The sequence below is a fragment of the Lampetra planeri genome, chromosome 3 (genome assembly GCF_965212315.1).
Source record: "Lampetra planeri chromosome 3, kcLamPlan1.2.h2, whole genome shotgun sequence".
In the NCBI taxonomy this organism is placed as follows: domain Eukaryota; kingdom Metazoa; phylum Chordata; class Hyperoartia; order Petromyzontiformes; family Petromyzontidae; genus Lampetra; species Lampetra planeri.
The window spans coordinates 29,257,703-29,272,309 of NC_136109.1; the positions used below are offsets into that span (position 1 = coordinate 29,257,703).

The following is a 14,607-nucleotide window of genomic DNA, read 5'->3' on the forward strand; positions in this document are numbered from 1 at the left end:
CGGTGAAGGCTCAGAGAGTAGTGCGGTACAACGATGGACGGTGCTTCACCAGTTTGTTGTCTCTGTAAGTAACGGACGCGAGATCGGTTGACCGAGCATTGTGATCGCGCTAGCTCGTCGGTGCCGGGACGGACGTGTGCACAGAGCTGTACTTGACGGAGGAGGACGAGAAGAAGCTGCACGAATTCGAGGAGCACTGCGTGGACCTCTACTTCCACGGCAAGCAAGACACCCTGCACTGCAGCAGCGAGGAGAGGATCCGCGTCACCAGCGAGAGGTGACCGCCCCACGGGCCCCGCACGCCGACTGGCCCCCGCCCAGACCCCACCACTCATTTCTCTAGAACTGATTTTTGTGTTTTAGTTTGTTGTCCTTCCGCCCCACCTCCGATTAGCAAGGTTGGTGGGAAAAAAGTTCAACGTACATACCAAGTGGCTCAGCTCTGCACCCTGACCCGAGCACGTGCCGGCGTGTCTTGTCTCCTCTCACCGAACGATCAGTGTGACCCCCGTGCCTCTATCTGACAACGCTTTTGTTACTGTGGGCAGCTGTGGCAACCTGGTGTCACAATGGCGTTTCATGATAAAACGCTAAAAAAAGTTTGTTGAAAAAGTCCTCGGGTATTTGTGCTCTCGGCTCTGATTGGAAGTTGCCATCCCACTGGCCGACTAAAACGGAACAGCGATCAGATTTGGGCAACGAATTTGTTTTTTGCAACAGGAAATAGTGCGGCAAACGCTGCCGGTGACGGCTGTCGGCGATGATTGCTCTCTCGTGCCCGAGCGAGTTGTGGCCTTTGACTCCACACTCTAATCTCTTCACCCTTGATCCTGGCATTGGCCTCCCCAGAGCCTCTGTGTTTGAGGCCTGAATGTTGACCTCCCCTGTGCTAGAAAGCAGACGGAACTGAAAGTGTCATTCCTTGAGCAAATGAGCAAAGGGCACCCTCTGCTGTCAAAGTGATTAATTGTATTGAGTTCCTCTACAGCCGTAAACTGTGTATGCTGAAAACGCTGCTAATTTAGTGCCATCTACTATCGTTATATGTTCACTAAACACAAACATTTCGATGTTTTCTGTACAATCAACGGGAGATAATTGTTTCGCTATTGGATCATTTTTAATCACATTCAGTGCTTAAGGTACATAACATCCTCTGCAACAACAACCGCCATTCACCACGAAGCGGCGGTGACGTCACCATGACGCTTGTGCCAGGCTATGTGCACATTGAGGCCACGTGAAGTGTCGACACGGACCCCGCCATCTCCCGCCACGTCCTCTGCACTCTCGGATTCACATTCAATTACATGAAATCTTTCACGTCGTTTTTTGATGTTATGTTTAAGAAAAAGTCGATTTTAATTGGATCTGACTTTGTTACTCATGAAGTATTTTACTCATGAATCAATGCTATGGGTTTGTATAAAAGTCACGATCTGTCATGTTATTATTTTCACCTGTGTCGTCGCCCTCTCGCTCTCCTGTGCACTCTGCTCCCACGTGCTCCCCCCACAGGGTGGAGGGCATGTCCCTCCAGCTGCGCGAGGTGAGCGAGCGCGTCTATTGTATCAAGCAGAGCCTGCATAGCCTGGACACGCAGCTCGGCCACCTGCAGGACCTGTCGGCCCTCACCGTGGACACGTTACGCGTCCTCTCGGCCCTGGACCGCGACACGGACCCCGCCATCGCCCGCCAGGCCCCCCACAGCATCGGGGCGCATTCGAACCGGCAGGTTACGCCCCCCGGCCATCCTGCCAGCGCCAGGGCCGACAGCCGTCCCCACTTCCACTCCAGCTCTCCGCCGGCATTCTGGTACAGCGGCGTGCAAGGCCGCCGCTCCGTGCGGGGCTCTGACTTCGCGCCAGGGGGATCCAAGGGGCCGGCGGCGGGGGAGACGGCGGCCGAGTGGGTCAGGACGGGCGCCCGTCGGAAGGACTCCGTGGGGCGCAGGGAGGAGCTGAGGGACATTAGGATGGAGCTGGGCATCGAGTCCGGGGACGGAGGCAGCGGGAGGGCGTCGCTGGCCGACCAGGATTTCTTCCAGCGGTTCTCGTCTCTGAGGAGGCGCGGCCCGGCCAGGTTCGGCTGGCAGCGCTCGCTGTCTCACGAGAAGGACACCCCATCAGGTACGCTGGCTTGCAACGCTTTGCCGCTGATACTAACTCCCCGTCAGCTGTCCCCGTTCTCATCCCTGCCTTCCAGCCAGCCTGCGTACCCCAGCAGCCTTACCGCTAGCAAACACCGGCAGCTGTCCTTGCCCCTGCCCAGCGTGTCTCAGCAGGCCCAGCCGGGCGGCGGCTTGGCCTCCCCGCGTAGTAACGTGTCGTCCATGCCTAGCTTCATGAGCAGCAGCACGGCCCCGCTAATGCGGGAGCAGCAGCCGTCGGCCACCAATTCCGTCCCCCAGCAGGGGAAAGCGACGAGCAAGAGCAACCGCAGCGAACGCTGGAAGTTTTCGTCCTTCTTCGGCCGCCGGACCCAGGGTAAGTTCCTCCCGTGGGACAACTCCCCCGGGAGCCTGGGATCCGTGCAGATTCACCGCAGCGAAGACAGCGAGGACCCCCCGGGGGGCTACGTGAACCGCGCATTCTCACGGCCCGAGGGCGACGAAGTGTGCGGGTGCGGCCGCAGCAAGGCGCCCTGGCCGGTGATCACAGCGGGGCCGGCCGTGAACGTCTACAAGACGGAAGGCCTGCTCGTCGAGGTGAAGAACCGTCTCACGCTGGCCGCCAGCCAAGGCTCGCAGGCGTCCGACGAGAGCCCACGGGAGCGGACGGGGGCAGGGGCGGTGCCCGGGGGCGGCCTCCAGCGGCCGGAGCGGCTGAGGAGTCCGACCGAGCAAGGGGAGGCCGTGAAGATGCACACGTTGGCGCTGCCAGTCGAACATGGGGCAGGGATGAATAATGAACACTCGAGGTCGAGAAAGGCCAAAGGTTTGCGTCAACCAACACACGTCTCTCGTTGTCTAATAACGCCGGATCAGAACCTCCTCCCGTGCACCCTCAGCTGTTTCCCTGCCCCACCACCGCCCCCTCCTGGCATGACCCCCTCCCTGTCACCGCTCTGCGCTCTGCCTTCCCGCTTACGCTCTATGCGACGACGATTTGTGGAACGGAGATGAGAAAATGAGCTGCTAACAATGTCTTGATGATTTTCTTCCGTATTTACGAATAACATGGTATTTATTAATTTGGTGCTGAAGTTTCACATTGTTCTCGATGACGCGACGCTGCTTTGGATGATATGTTATTTCACAAAACAAGCACATGCCTAACAACTGTTGGTTGAGATTTTTACAGGATGTTAAATTTCACGGTTATTCTCGTTGGTGCTGCGGTTAACAATCTTTACATCTCGTAATGCTATTTTAAACAAAACAAACAGATTGGTGATTTTTTTTTTTGCTGAAGGTTTGGAGACACATGGGTCAGGTGCCAATGAGGGGTTGAGGTCACAGGACAGAACCTTGATCGTCACTTGCGCCGGCTTCCACACAAATCTTGCATTTGATCCGTGCATTGCAATTTAACGACGCTCCGTCTTAACTTGTCAGCCGTTTGCATCGATTGACCGTGTTTGTAATCGTCGCTCCGCCGCACGCTTGCACGGCGCCGTGCTCTGCGCTGCAGGTCCGGCCGCCGACTCGAGAAGGGTGAGCCTGCAGAGGCAGGCCAGGTTCGAGGAGTGCGTCGATGTCACAGACGCGAAGCCCGCCGAGGCGCAGGTCGGTCCCGGGCGGCCGCCGCCTCCCCACCCACCGCACGCGTCCTCCCCCCTCCGTTTGTGCCACATTAATGGGGCCTGGCTTGACCACCTGAATGTGAAATTGTAGTTATTGCTCTGCATCTCCATTAGCCATACGAAAGATGAAGAACAATGGGGCCTTAATTCCACAATGATAGTGCACACCGCATCCACTGTACCTCCTGCAATGGATGTGGCGAACCTATTGCAGTCTACCGGCGACCCAGAAAATACACAGTGAGAAATTCAGTCCTACACGAGTGTAAGTTTAGACCAAGCTTCTCCATCGGCAGTAGCCTTACCCTTTTTCCTTTGCTTAACAAGACAGAACTTGCTATGCAAGTTGCCCGGGGTAAACGCGTCGCCGGTGACGGTTGCCCTAAAATGGATGACACTCGAGTGGACCTCGTGATCCTGTGCCGCACGACTGTGTGTAGGAGGCGACCGGTGGTGATGAGACGGGGCCTGGGCTCGAGAATCCCACGGCCGCGGCGTCGGGCGCCGGGACGGAGCGGCAGGCCGGAGCGGCGCCTCCGCCGGCGTCGGCAACGCGTGAGTCGCGCTCCCACGAGCGGGGGGCCCTGGAAGCTTCAGAATCGGAATCAATCGGAATATTTATTCATACTGGAGGAATCCGATGGGCTGCAAAGCTCTTTTTCACAGATGTCCAGGAGTCACCTGCTCTCACCCGTGCTCACCATCATCATGAAAACTCCGCATCTCCAATGGAAAGCTGTTAGCTTTTCACAAAGCAGTATTCATTTTATACACTTTGCAGGGATGGTCGGCTGAGTCATCCCGCCACCGGGAATGATATCATCACAACCTTCAGATTATTAGACACGTACTCTTTATGCATGCTCAGTTGGAGTGTAATAGAATAAATGTGAAATACTTTTATACTTTAGTGAGAGACAAAAAATAAACACATGGATTATCGAACATAAACTGTGTAGAGACACCATTATTGACATTATAGACATTCATCATTGACATTATTGTCTGTTAATAAAAGTCAGTGGGCTTTGACAGGACGCGTCGCTGTAAGGCATGATGATCAATGGTCTAGAATAACGACAACCACGGGGACGAACGCACCCCAGCGGAGGTCCAGCGTGCAGACGCAGCGATGAAGTCTGTTCGTGCGCAGGCGCCACGTGGATTGGATCGTGAGAGTTGGCGGCGGCTTGGGTCGGTTTTCATCCAGCGTTGACCGTGGCTAATCGTGATGAATTGGACATTTATTGTGATGTGCCCCGTTCCGAACATATTTTCACTTGGGTCATCTATCGAGTTGATTTGTTGAATGATTAACTCTCCTCTCTCTGCGCCCTGCAGCGTCGAGCCTGAGCCCCGACCTGATGGGCACCCATTCTGGCCCGTTCACCTTTTTACGGGAGAACTCCCGCGTGCCTCTCTTGCAGGTAACCCTGCCCTCGACACAGGCACGTGCACCACCAGAGCCTCTATTGAGACGACGCTGGCGTGTTCAGATGTGGCCGTGTTTCACTTCGCTTTTGGTGCCCGGATCGGTTCTGTCGGTTCCTCTTCCCGCATATCTCCCACATCTATGGCCAAATCGCTCACTACGCGCCTGATCTGCGTCAGATCTCGGAAGCTAAGCGAGTTTGAGCCTGGTTAGTACGTGGATGGGCGACCACCGTGCGTTGTTACCGCCATGTTTTAGACTGCCGGGCTGCACGGCAGACCGTCGAGGGCAGTGCAGCAAAATCCCGCTGTTGCGGTGTACTTCTGTGCTCCCACGTCTTTACCTCCACACCAGCCCACACAGACCAGCTATGATGTTGGTGAAGGTGCAGCAGAGTTAGTGATGGTGTGAGTGACGGCATGGTGGTGTCCGTGTGTCACCTAGGAGTGGCAGGACGACTCAGAGGCGGCGACCAGACCACAGGCGGAGGGGCCAGTGACCGGGTATGGCCTCGCACCTTCACACGCTCCCCTCGCACGCTCGCCCTCCCCTCGCACGCTCCCCCTCCTCTCGCTCGCCCTCCCTTCACCCCCAACCAGGGGGTGGAACTGACTTTAAAATAAATAGCGTCGAGACGAGAAGAAGGAGGAGGGACGGGTGTGAAGGGGGAGTGATGGAAAGGCTGGCTGAGCAGCACATGCTCAAGCAGAGTGGGTTTACATGTAAGGGACCCGACTGGAAGTGACAGACCTTCTTGAGTTAGGGTTACCTAAGCCCTAAACATAAGAGCAAACTACAACGATGAACAAGTAGGGTCATGCTCGATTCGAGCGGAGTTTATCCGGACGGATTGTGCCGTGGTCATAACACTCGGCTCGCAATGAGAACGCCGTTTTTTTTTTCTCATTCCGGTCGAGGGTCGCCGACCTCGCAGTGCGAAGAGAATGAGTGGCACTTTCCAGGAACCCAACTGCTGTTGTGGTAATAAGAGACTGGCTCTCTCCAGGGAAATGTGGAATTTCGACAACTTGCAGACAACTGGCAACAGAAATGAGTGCCACGCCATGCTCCTTCTAGCAAGATGAGACACCTCGACTCATTTTCTGACAGCCAATTTTTGCCTGGTTTGAGAAGCGAATTCAATCGCAGACTAAACGAACTTTTCGCGTGGCGTCGTGAAGATCCTTGCCTCCTGTCCAGGGAGCAGACTCGTTCCTGGGTAGTTGATGCAATCACCCCGTCAACAAAGTGTAGCATGTGACAGCTGCAGCGAGTCTCTTGATCGTGTTGAGTCGGCCGGAGCATTGCTAATTGAGGGTTTGTGTTCTGTTTCATTTCCAGACTAAGTGCCTCCAAAGCAGGTGTGTTTTACCGTAGTACACTATATCAACAGTGTCGAGCATATCACCATGATACATCTTATTGTGATTTGCTATGTATAATATGTATGCATGAAAACATATTTACAATATTAATGTATCAGTCAATCATATTTCCATGCAAGTGAAAGTGTGACATTTGTTTGTGATACGTTATTGGTCACGAGTTATTAGCCCTTGATTCTCTCGATGCACTGTGTAAGGCAGCAAGCGCCTTGGCGTGCGTGGCGTGACAGTGCATGCAAATCACGGGTGGGGAACATTCTCCTAACCTCGGGCCAAATAGTGGGTTCACATACCTTCAGTCGGTAACCGCACATGAACGCACAGATCACTTGTCTTCACGAAAAACGGCCCTTGCATTGACGTGGGAGACTGGTCGCTCTAAATTTAGAAACCCGCGTGCTGATGCCAGGTCAAATCGTTCCACTCTCGTGCCCGATGAGCACAGCTAAGATGCTTTTGGTGACGGATAAAATATAATTGGCCGGCCGCTTTGAAGCAATAGGCATCCATGTGGCCATGAGCCGAATGAGACAAACTCCGTGCGTCGTGCCGCCCCCCGCGGGCCGGGGGGGTTCAACGCGAGGAGTAAATCTATGGTGACTGCCGCCGCTGCTGCCGCTGCTGATTTCTGCTGCATATCTGCTCCCCAGCGATTTGCGAGAGCCTGCAGAGCGGCATGCAGTCGGTGTCGCGTGAGCTCAGCCGCCCCCGCAAGTTGGAAGGTAAAGGAGGGGAGGGGGGCGGTGCGGGGGAGGGGGTAAGTGAGTAGCCCCTCCTGCTTTCGGTCGGACATGCGGACATGCGGGGACATGTCCAGCTTGTAGTTTAAAGGTTAGGGCCGTTTTTTTTTTCTACACAATTCACGAGGCATCACGCAACTGCTCTTCAAGTTACACAGCAGCTGTTCTTTATCAATGGCACGCCACACAGTGTTCATTTTACAAGTCGGACTAATCACCAAAATAGCCCTATTGTCATCCACGAGAGTAACTTGCCATACGTAACAGCGTACTGGCATTGGCGCACATCGATGTGCGTGTCGTTTTAACAGTAGGACCTTGAATTGGGAGCTGTCTGTGATATTGGCTGTCTCACATTTAGCTCATTTATATGCTGGTCATGAGTTGGATGTGGATTTTGTAGTTTTTTTTTTAAAGGACATGTAAATTATCTGTCCTATCGATTCTGTTGAAAAAACTTTCAATCGATAAACTGTGCTTAATCCTCAAACAAAAGTATTTGGAAACCAACTACTGAGCAATTCTGGGTCTCATTCTTGTTTTTAGTTTAAAAAAACCTACCTTTTTGCAGATTTTCTGTCAGGAAAACTTGGGCAGAATCAGTTAGCATACAATCGCTGTGATTTTCCCACCGACGCTTGACAGTTGTCCACTAAAGGCTGGCAGGAATCGCCTCGGCACAGACACGGGAACTCGGCCCAATGCGCCTCCTGGCATCAATGTGGAAGCTAAATGCAGGAAATCCCCCACCGATCAGAGACTGGCCGCCGACGAATGAATTGGCCTCGTTGTTTCCAGTGGAAAAGATGGAGGCGGTAGTGACGGTGGCAACGCAGGCTCGGTCTGACATAACCCGATGTGCAGCAGTAAAGGGGAGGCCGCATCATCACGTGGGGCTTTCGTTGTAAAAGACGTGGATGTGTCTTTTTTTTTACGTGATGACATTGGCAAAACGTTGCTAGCCAGGTCGTATTTCACGACCGCCATGGACTGCCTTCCCACGTGCACGCTCACTGGGCTCCTGCCCAAGGGGACGAGGGGCCCAGCACTTGACAGCTCCGTCCTGCAAACCGTTGCCTCCACAGGACGGAGCACAGGTTTATCACTTGGACTGTGACGCAGGCCCCGCGTTGGCCCGCTCGCGCAAACGAAGCCGCAGATGAACGCTCTGACATCCACGATACATCTCGGCGATTCCTCACCGAAATCGCCGTGCGCCTGTTACGGGAATTGGAACTACCAACTCCGCACGGAGGGGCTCGTCGGTGAGCGATCTGACCGCTAGGCCGACTGGCGTGGTGGTCGGCCTGTGTGACAGTGCGCTAGTTCGCAGTGCTTTATTGTGCGTGAATGTCGCGTGTTTGTCTCGTGTCTCCTTCACCGTTCGTAGGCATCGTCTCCCCATACAAGTCGTCACTGGACAGCAGCTACTCGGGTGAACCTCGCTTTCCTTACACGTGCCACGACGATGGGATCCCTGTCGTTTCAATTGATTTGCTTTGTGGAATCCCGTGTTCCTTTTTAAGTTACAATGGCGTCTGTGGTTCTTTGAAGGGAAGTATAAATCTGTATTGGAAACTCCGTCTGGTGGATTGTGTGCATGTCGCCAGGCATTTACAATGGGAGCCACCACCTAGGATTGGTGGCAGGGTGGCCACGTCCCCCCCTGTTACTTTGTTTGGCCGGGATGTGTCACATGCACGGGCCCTGCCCATGAGTGATGTGCTAACCACGAGCGTGTGTGTGTTTTTGTTTGTTCCAGCAATGGAAAGGAACAACTTGATGAGGCTTGCTCAGACCATCCCCTTTGCGCCGATTCAGCACAGAGGTATGTTGTTATGAGGATGCTTGTAAACACTGCCCAGCTGTTCATACCACGAACAGATTACATTTCATATTTGGATATAGATGTTCCCACCGTAGGAATGTGAATTCTCCATCACTGGTTTAGGACCTTACCTTTCTTGAAACTGTTTACTTGAATCCATACTCTTTAGTTCTTTCGGTAAAGTCACGTAGATAGAACATTAATAGATCACGACGTTTCGATCGCAACACAAGCAACCGTCATCAGGTGAGACAAACAGCAGCAGGAGAACTGCTGTTCTCCTACGTGACTTTCCAGAAAGAACCAGAGTATGGATTCCTGCAGTCACGAAAGCTTCAAATTAAGATTCTTTACTTGAATATAAACGTATGAGTAGAACCACACATGAGTTTGCGTCCATGTGAATGGGTCCATGTGTGTATAAATGGGTCTGTGTGCGTCAAGTGGTCTGTGTTTTGTGTGTGCCTGTGTAATGGGTCTGTGTATGTGGGTGGTTCCATGTATGTGTAAGTGGGTCTGTGGATGTGTGCGAGTGGGCCCGTGTGTGCGAGTGACTCCATGTGCGTTTGTAAATGGGAATGTGAGTGGATCCATGTGTGTAGATGAATGCACGTGTGTGTGCGAGTGGCTCTGTGTGTTTGTGTAAATGGGTCCATGTGTGTGTGCACGAGTGCGTCCGTGCGTATCGCGAATGCCTGGTGCCATTGCTCGCTGTGGCACAGGCGACCTGGTGACGGTGTACCGGCTGGAAGAGAGCTCCCCGGGCAACATGAGCAACAGCATGTCCTCCTGGTCCCAGCGTGGCAGCAGCTCGCGCCTCGAGTTCCTCTCCACCGAGGAGATGGGGGGCGGCCTGCGCAAGGCCATGAAGGTGGCCGATCCCTCTGACTGCCGACACCAACTCCCCAACTACCAGCCCTGACTTTTATTGTAGTTAATTCTTGATTTCTCAACCAAGTTGGGGCCCCCTGTGAGGTTCATTCTTGCACCGGGAGAGAGACCTGAGGTTTTTGTACCCGTCCTGGAATTAAAGTTCCATGATCCATAAATCATCACAATTCCATGTCACGGAACGAGAGAATGGATTCTTTCCTGTTTCAAATGTTCTGGTTTGTTTGGTCTGTCTTGTTAATTGATAAACCGATGAATGGTCATGCGAGTAGGGTTGAGCATTGTAATAAAAAAAACGCAAGGAACCACAGTGGCGGCGGTGGCTGCGGCTGTGGTGGTTGTGGTGGTGACGGTTGTGGTGGTGACGGTTGTGGTGGTGACGGTGGTAGTGGCGACGGTGGTGGTTGTAGTGGTGGTGATGCTGGCGGTGTTGGCGTTGAGTTTGACGTTGTAATCATCTTCCTCACCCACCCCCGCTGCTGCCTCCCTCCCTCCCATGAAGGTGCTGTGCACGTGGGCGGAGGAGGGAGGCATCCTGCGGCAGGGCCAGATCTACATCCTGAAGTCCTTCCTGCCGGACGTCGTGAAGACGTGGCAGGCCGTCTACCGCGAGGACACCATTCTGCACCTTTGTCTCAGGGTGAGGTTAGGTGTGCGTTCACACACACACGCGCACGGTTCGGTCCTCCCCCACCCCACTTCCTGGCGACAGTGGCGGCTCGTGCAAGCGCGCTTGTGTCCCTTGTGCCGCGTGTCCTTGCGACGCAGGAGATCCAGCAGCAGCGAGCCGCGCAGAAGCTCCTCTTCACTTTCAACATGATGAAGCCGAAGTCGATCCCGTATTCGCCCAGGTCAGAGCGCTTCACTCCCGCGTCTGTTTCGCCCGGTTTTGACATTTCACTTTTGAAAAGTAAACCAACAGACAAATTTAATGAGCATGCGTCTGTTGCTCCTATTCGCACGTACCCTTCCAGTTAGTGCGGACCTGCGAGCGCGTGCGCGCGCGCTCGCTCGCTCGCTCACCAACCCCAAGTTTGCATTCATGCGTGGCGGTTATGATCGACGTCGAAGCCCCATGAGCGTAAGCGACTTTCCCGCGCGACCACCTCCTCCTGCGCGCAGGTTCCTGGAGGTGTTTTTGCTGTACTGCCACGCGGCGGGCCAGTGGTTCGCCATCGAGGAGTTTGTGAACGGCGAGTTCCGCAAGTTCAACAACAACACGGGTGAAGAGGGCCAGGCGGCCAACCTGCTGGAGGAGAGCCTGCTCGCCTTCTCGCACTGGACGTACGAGTACACCCGCGGCGAGCTGCTCGTCCTCGATCTGCAGGGTAACTTGCGCGCGTGTCCATCCGTCTTGCTGGTCCTTGCGTTATTTGCAACGCGTCATCCTCAATAATCGGTGTCGAAAGCGAAGCGACGAATCCTGGTAATGCGGCGGCGGTGTGGATATAATTCCTAACGTGCCACGTGCAGAAAGCGTGCACCCGCAGTGGCGGTACACACTCATGAGTGCTTAAAGGCAGTTTATCACAATGCATTGTGGGAAAAGGTAACCGTTTCTACCTTATGCTACTTTGGCTCAGTTTCCACCTGTAATCACCAAAAATTGGTTTTCCTTAACTGCTAACTCTTACATGCATATTGATAGATTTTTTCAAAATCGCTCTGCTTGAGCCTTCAATGGCTGGAAAAACGTGACATGGTGCCTACACTTGATACTCACATGGTACCATGCTGACTACTTTGGTTGTTTTTCAGGTGTGGGGGAGATTTTGACTGACCCTTCTGTAATCAAGGCTGGAGAGAAGAGGTAATGTTTGCTCATGATTTGTAAATTACGAAATCCAAATGAGACTCCGGTGCCAGGCGCTGTAAGCGTCGATGTGAAGATGCCAACCGACATTATGGTTGGTCTTAAAGTTTAACGACGCTGCCGTAACTCCGCGCGAGAGCGGGGGTCGTGTTCTGTTGCGTGACTCACGTGAACGTGCGGTCGCACCTTGGGGTCAGGTCCCATGATATGGTGTTTGGACCGGCGAACCTTGGCGAGGACGCCATCAAGAACTTCCGCGTCAAACACCCCTGCAACTCGTGTTGTCGGAAGCTCAAGCTGCCCGGTCAGCACTCGCGCACCGCACGCACCGCACGCACCTCCACGTCTGGGTGGCGTCGTGCACTCTGGTGGTGTCGCCCTTCGTTAACATACACACAGATCAGGTCAACTGCGTATTACAACCTGATTGCTATTTTAATTCAAAGTGGTAGCTATACATTTTTAATAATTCACACTAGTAGGGTTGGTGAAATTAGTTTTGGTTGTGTGTAATTATAAATATGCATACTGACATGCACACACAAAACCCTTAGGATCTTACCTCTCTGACCCTCTGTGCTGTGAAGAAGGGCAATTTCCTGACACATCACCTATATTATTTTCCTGTAATTGACAAACGTGTTGACTTTGTTCCTTATCTCAATGCATTTAGAAATACTGTACCAAGCTTGCTATGATGTGCTGTTCTAGAAAGCTGATGGAACACTCGAATTTGTATGAATGTTTCGGCACAATCGAGACGCAATACAAACAAGAATCCATTATCAATTGGAATTTCCAGCCTGAGTCATGACATCTCACCAGACCTCTGGGGGGTAAATCGTAACACGCCTAAAGAAAGCGGCGACGCAATGCCGTTCGTGTTCTCGGAGCTCCCTTCATGCGTGTGCCCGTTATGTCTCCACTGTTGCGTGCAGACCTGAAGCGCAACGAATATACTCCGTCCAACATTGGCGTCTCCCAGGCAGCCTCCTCTGACGCGTGAAGACTGGCGACGTGGACCATGCAGGGAGGCGCGTGGGCCGACAATGTGCGAACGCTGAGTCTGCTTGCAGGCGACGCCGCGTCTCGCGTTGAAAGTATTCTCGTTTGGTCACTTTGTTCTGGGTTCGGCGCACGATTCCACGGTGCTACCGGCGGTAAAGGTACCCGCAGCGAGGGCTCCAGCAGCTGCACAAGCTCGAGCCGGCGCTGCGGTAGCGAGGAAGGTGGAATCGTAAGGGAGCAAAATAGCAGCAATAAATCGGGACGAGGGGTTTGCGGCGGGGAAGGGGCAACTGGGAGAAACCATCCACTGTAGATAGAGCGCCGCCCTCCTTGTTCTGGCCGCCCCGCGCGTCACGGGCACTTGCACGAACTTCCATATGGTACGTAACAGAGGTACATTCATTGCGACGGTACATTCCTGGCGGCGCTTTCACCTACTGGCCAGTCTCCGCCATTGTCTCGCCCGCAAGTTATAACGCAATTCGAGTGTGTGACGACAAAGATGTGTATTTATATTTTTGAATCGTGCGTGTCGCCGTGTGAAGTACTCTGCATGTCGCAATCACATGTTTCCTCGAGTGCGGTTGTGCTTAGTCGAATGTTGTGCGCGCTTAATCATGTGAACCAAATCGAAAGGGCTCCCGTGCAGTTGGAGTCATCCCAGCTGCTGGGCACGGGGCTCCACTGCTTTTATCGTGGCTTGAAGCGAGGCACAAAATTGAGTCCCGACGCGAGAGGGGTCGTTAAAAATGCTGCCTTCGGATTGTGTCGGTGGGACTGGTTCGGAGCCACCGCTGGCAGGGTTTCAGTTAACCGGATGTATTGGCATGTGTTCTGCTCGCGTACGAGAATGTGCTGCGCACATCTCTCTGGCACGTTTTTTTTTATCGCCGCGTGACGTACAGCGTCTCGCGGAGTCGCTCTCCACTGACAGTCCCGCGCACTTGCTCTGCGTCACTTGGATCCTCTTGCGCCGAGCCCGAGCATCCAGTGCCGTCCGCAACGCCTCCCCCCCTTGCTCGCGAAGAGAAAATCGCGCCCTTGCGACCTCGATACCGAGCGCACTGTCCGTTTGCACAAGTGACTTTATTTTTGTAGCTTTGTTCTTCGTATTTATGCGGGAGTTGCCACCGATTGGCAAAGGTGTCGACGCACCCAACGGTCCGCCCTATTTCGATTGTGAGAGAGGGACGTGTTGCTAATACTTGACGACAGATCCCACTTGTCCAGACAAAACTCAAGCTGCTAACCTGAAGCGGAACCACCACGCTACAACACGACGGTGTTTATGAACAAATATATTTTTTAAAGTAACTGGTGTAGATAATGTCCTTAATGTAAATGTCCACACTGCTGCCCGTATGTCTCTAGTTTCTTTTATGAAAGGAACAGATGCAATGAATCTGCCGATTTGCTTATCAGGAGGCAGTTGGCACTTCCCAAATCAATGGTATCTTCAATTATGTACACGGAAGGAAGCATTTGTGAAGGTGCTTGAGTAAATGATTTTTTGTAGTTTGTCTCGTCTCGGACTTCAAAGGGCTTTGGGTACTTGTACGCAGGTGTATTTTATGTTTAATCCAAAGATTATGATTTTTTGCCAGCACGGCACTCGGCTTCCAATTCGTTAGCCAGACCCGGGCCCCTCCTCCACGCGGTCACGAGCGATAGCTGTACATGTATCAACCCCCCCAAAATAATGAATATGCAAGATTTTATTATTTTATTAATCAAATAAAATCTATTATGAATAGATACTCGTCTTA

General features: G+C 53.2%; 1 protein-coding gene across 3 annotated transcripts in view; it reads left to right on the plus strand.

The window, feature by feature from the left end:
• Positions 1 to 14,596, plus strand: part of LOC144717228 (transient receptor potential cation channel subfamily M member 7-like) — a 59,853-nt gene extending 45,257 nt beyond the window's left edge. For 2 of the 3 annotated variants that reach the window (XM_078592613.1, XM_078592615.1), the window contains 17 exons: positions 145 to 277; positions 1,519 to 2,936; positions 3,633 to 3,727; positions 4,185 to 4,299; positions 5,086 to 5,171; positions 5,621 to 5,679; positions 6,518 to 6,537; positions 7,212 to 7,283; positions 8,692 to 8,736; positions 9,064 to 9,129; positions 9,852 to 10,000; positions 10,523 to 10,660; positions 10,789 to 10,871; positions 11,143 to 11,348; positions 11,779 to 11,830; positions 12,031 to 12,137; positions 12,772 to 14,596. In XM_078592613.1, the coding sequence (XP_078448739.1) occupies positions 145 to 277; positions 1,519 to 2,936; positions 3,633 to 3,727; positions 4,185 to 4,299; positions 5,086 to 5,171; positions 5,621 to 5,679; positions 6,518 to 6,537; positions 7,212 to 7,283; positions 8,692 to 8,736; positions 9,064 to 9,129; positions 9,852 to 10,000; positions 10,523 to 10,660; positions 10,789 to 10,871; positions 11,143 to 11,348; positions 11,779 to 11,830; positions 12,031 to 12,137; positions 12,772 to 12,839 (2,912 nt within the window). In that variant the 3' untranslated portion in view covers positions 12,840 to 14,596. The remainder of the gene's footprint in view (positions 1 to 144; positions 278 to 1,518; positions 2,937 to 3,632; positions 3,728 to 4,184; positions 4,300 to 5,085; positions 5,172 to 5,620; positions 5,680 to 6,517; positions 6,538 to 7,211; positions 7,284 to 8,691; positions 8,737 to 9,063; positions 9,130 to 9,851; positions 10,001 to 10,522; positions 10,661 to 10,788; positions 10,872 to 11,142; positions 11,349 to 11,778; positions 11,831 to 12,030; positions 12,138 to 12,771) is intronic. The other variant, XM_078592614.1, reaches the window with a different exon arrangement.
• The last annotated feature ends 11 nt before the right edge of the window (positions 14,597 to 14,607 follow it).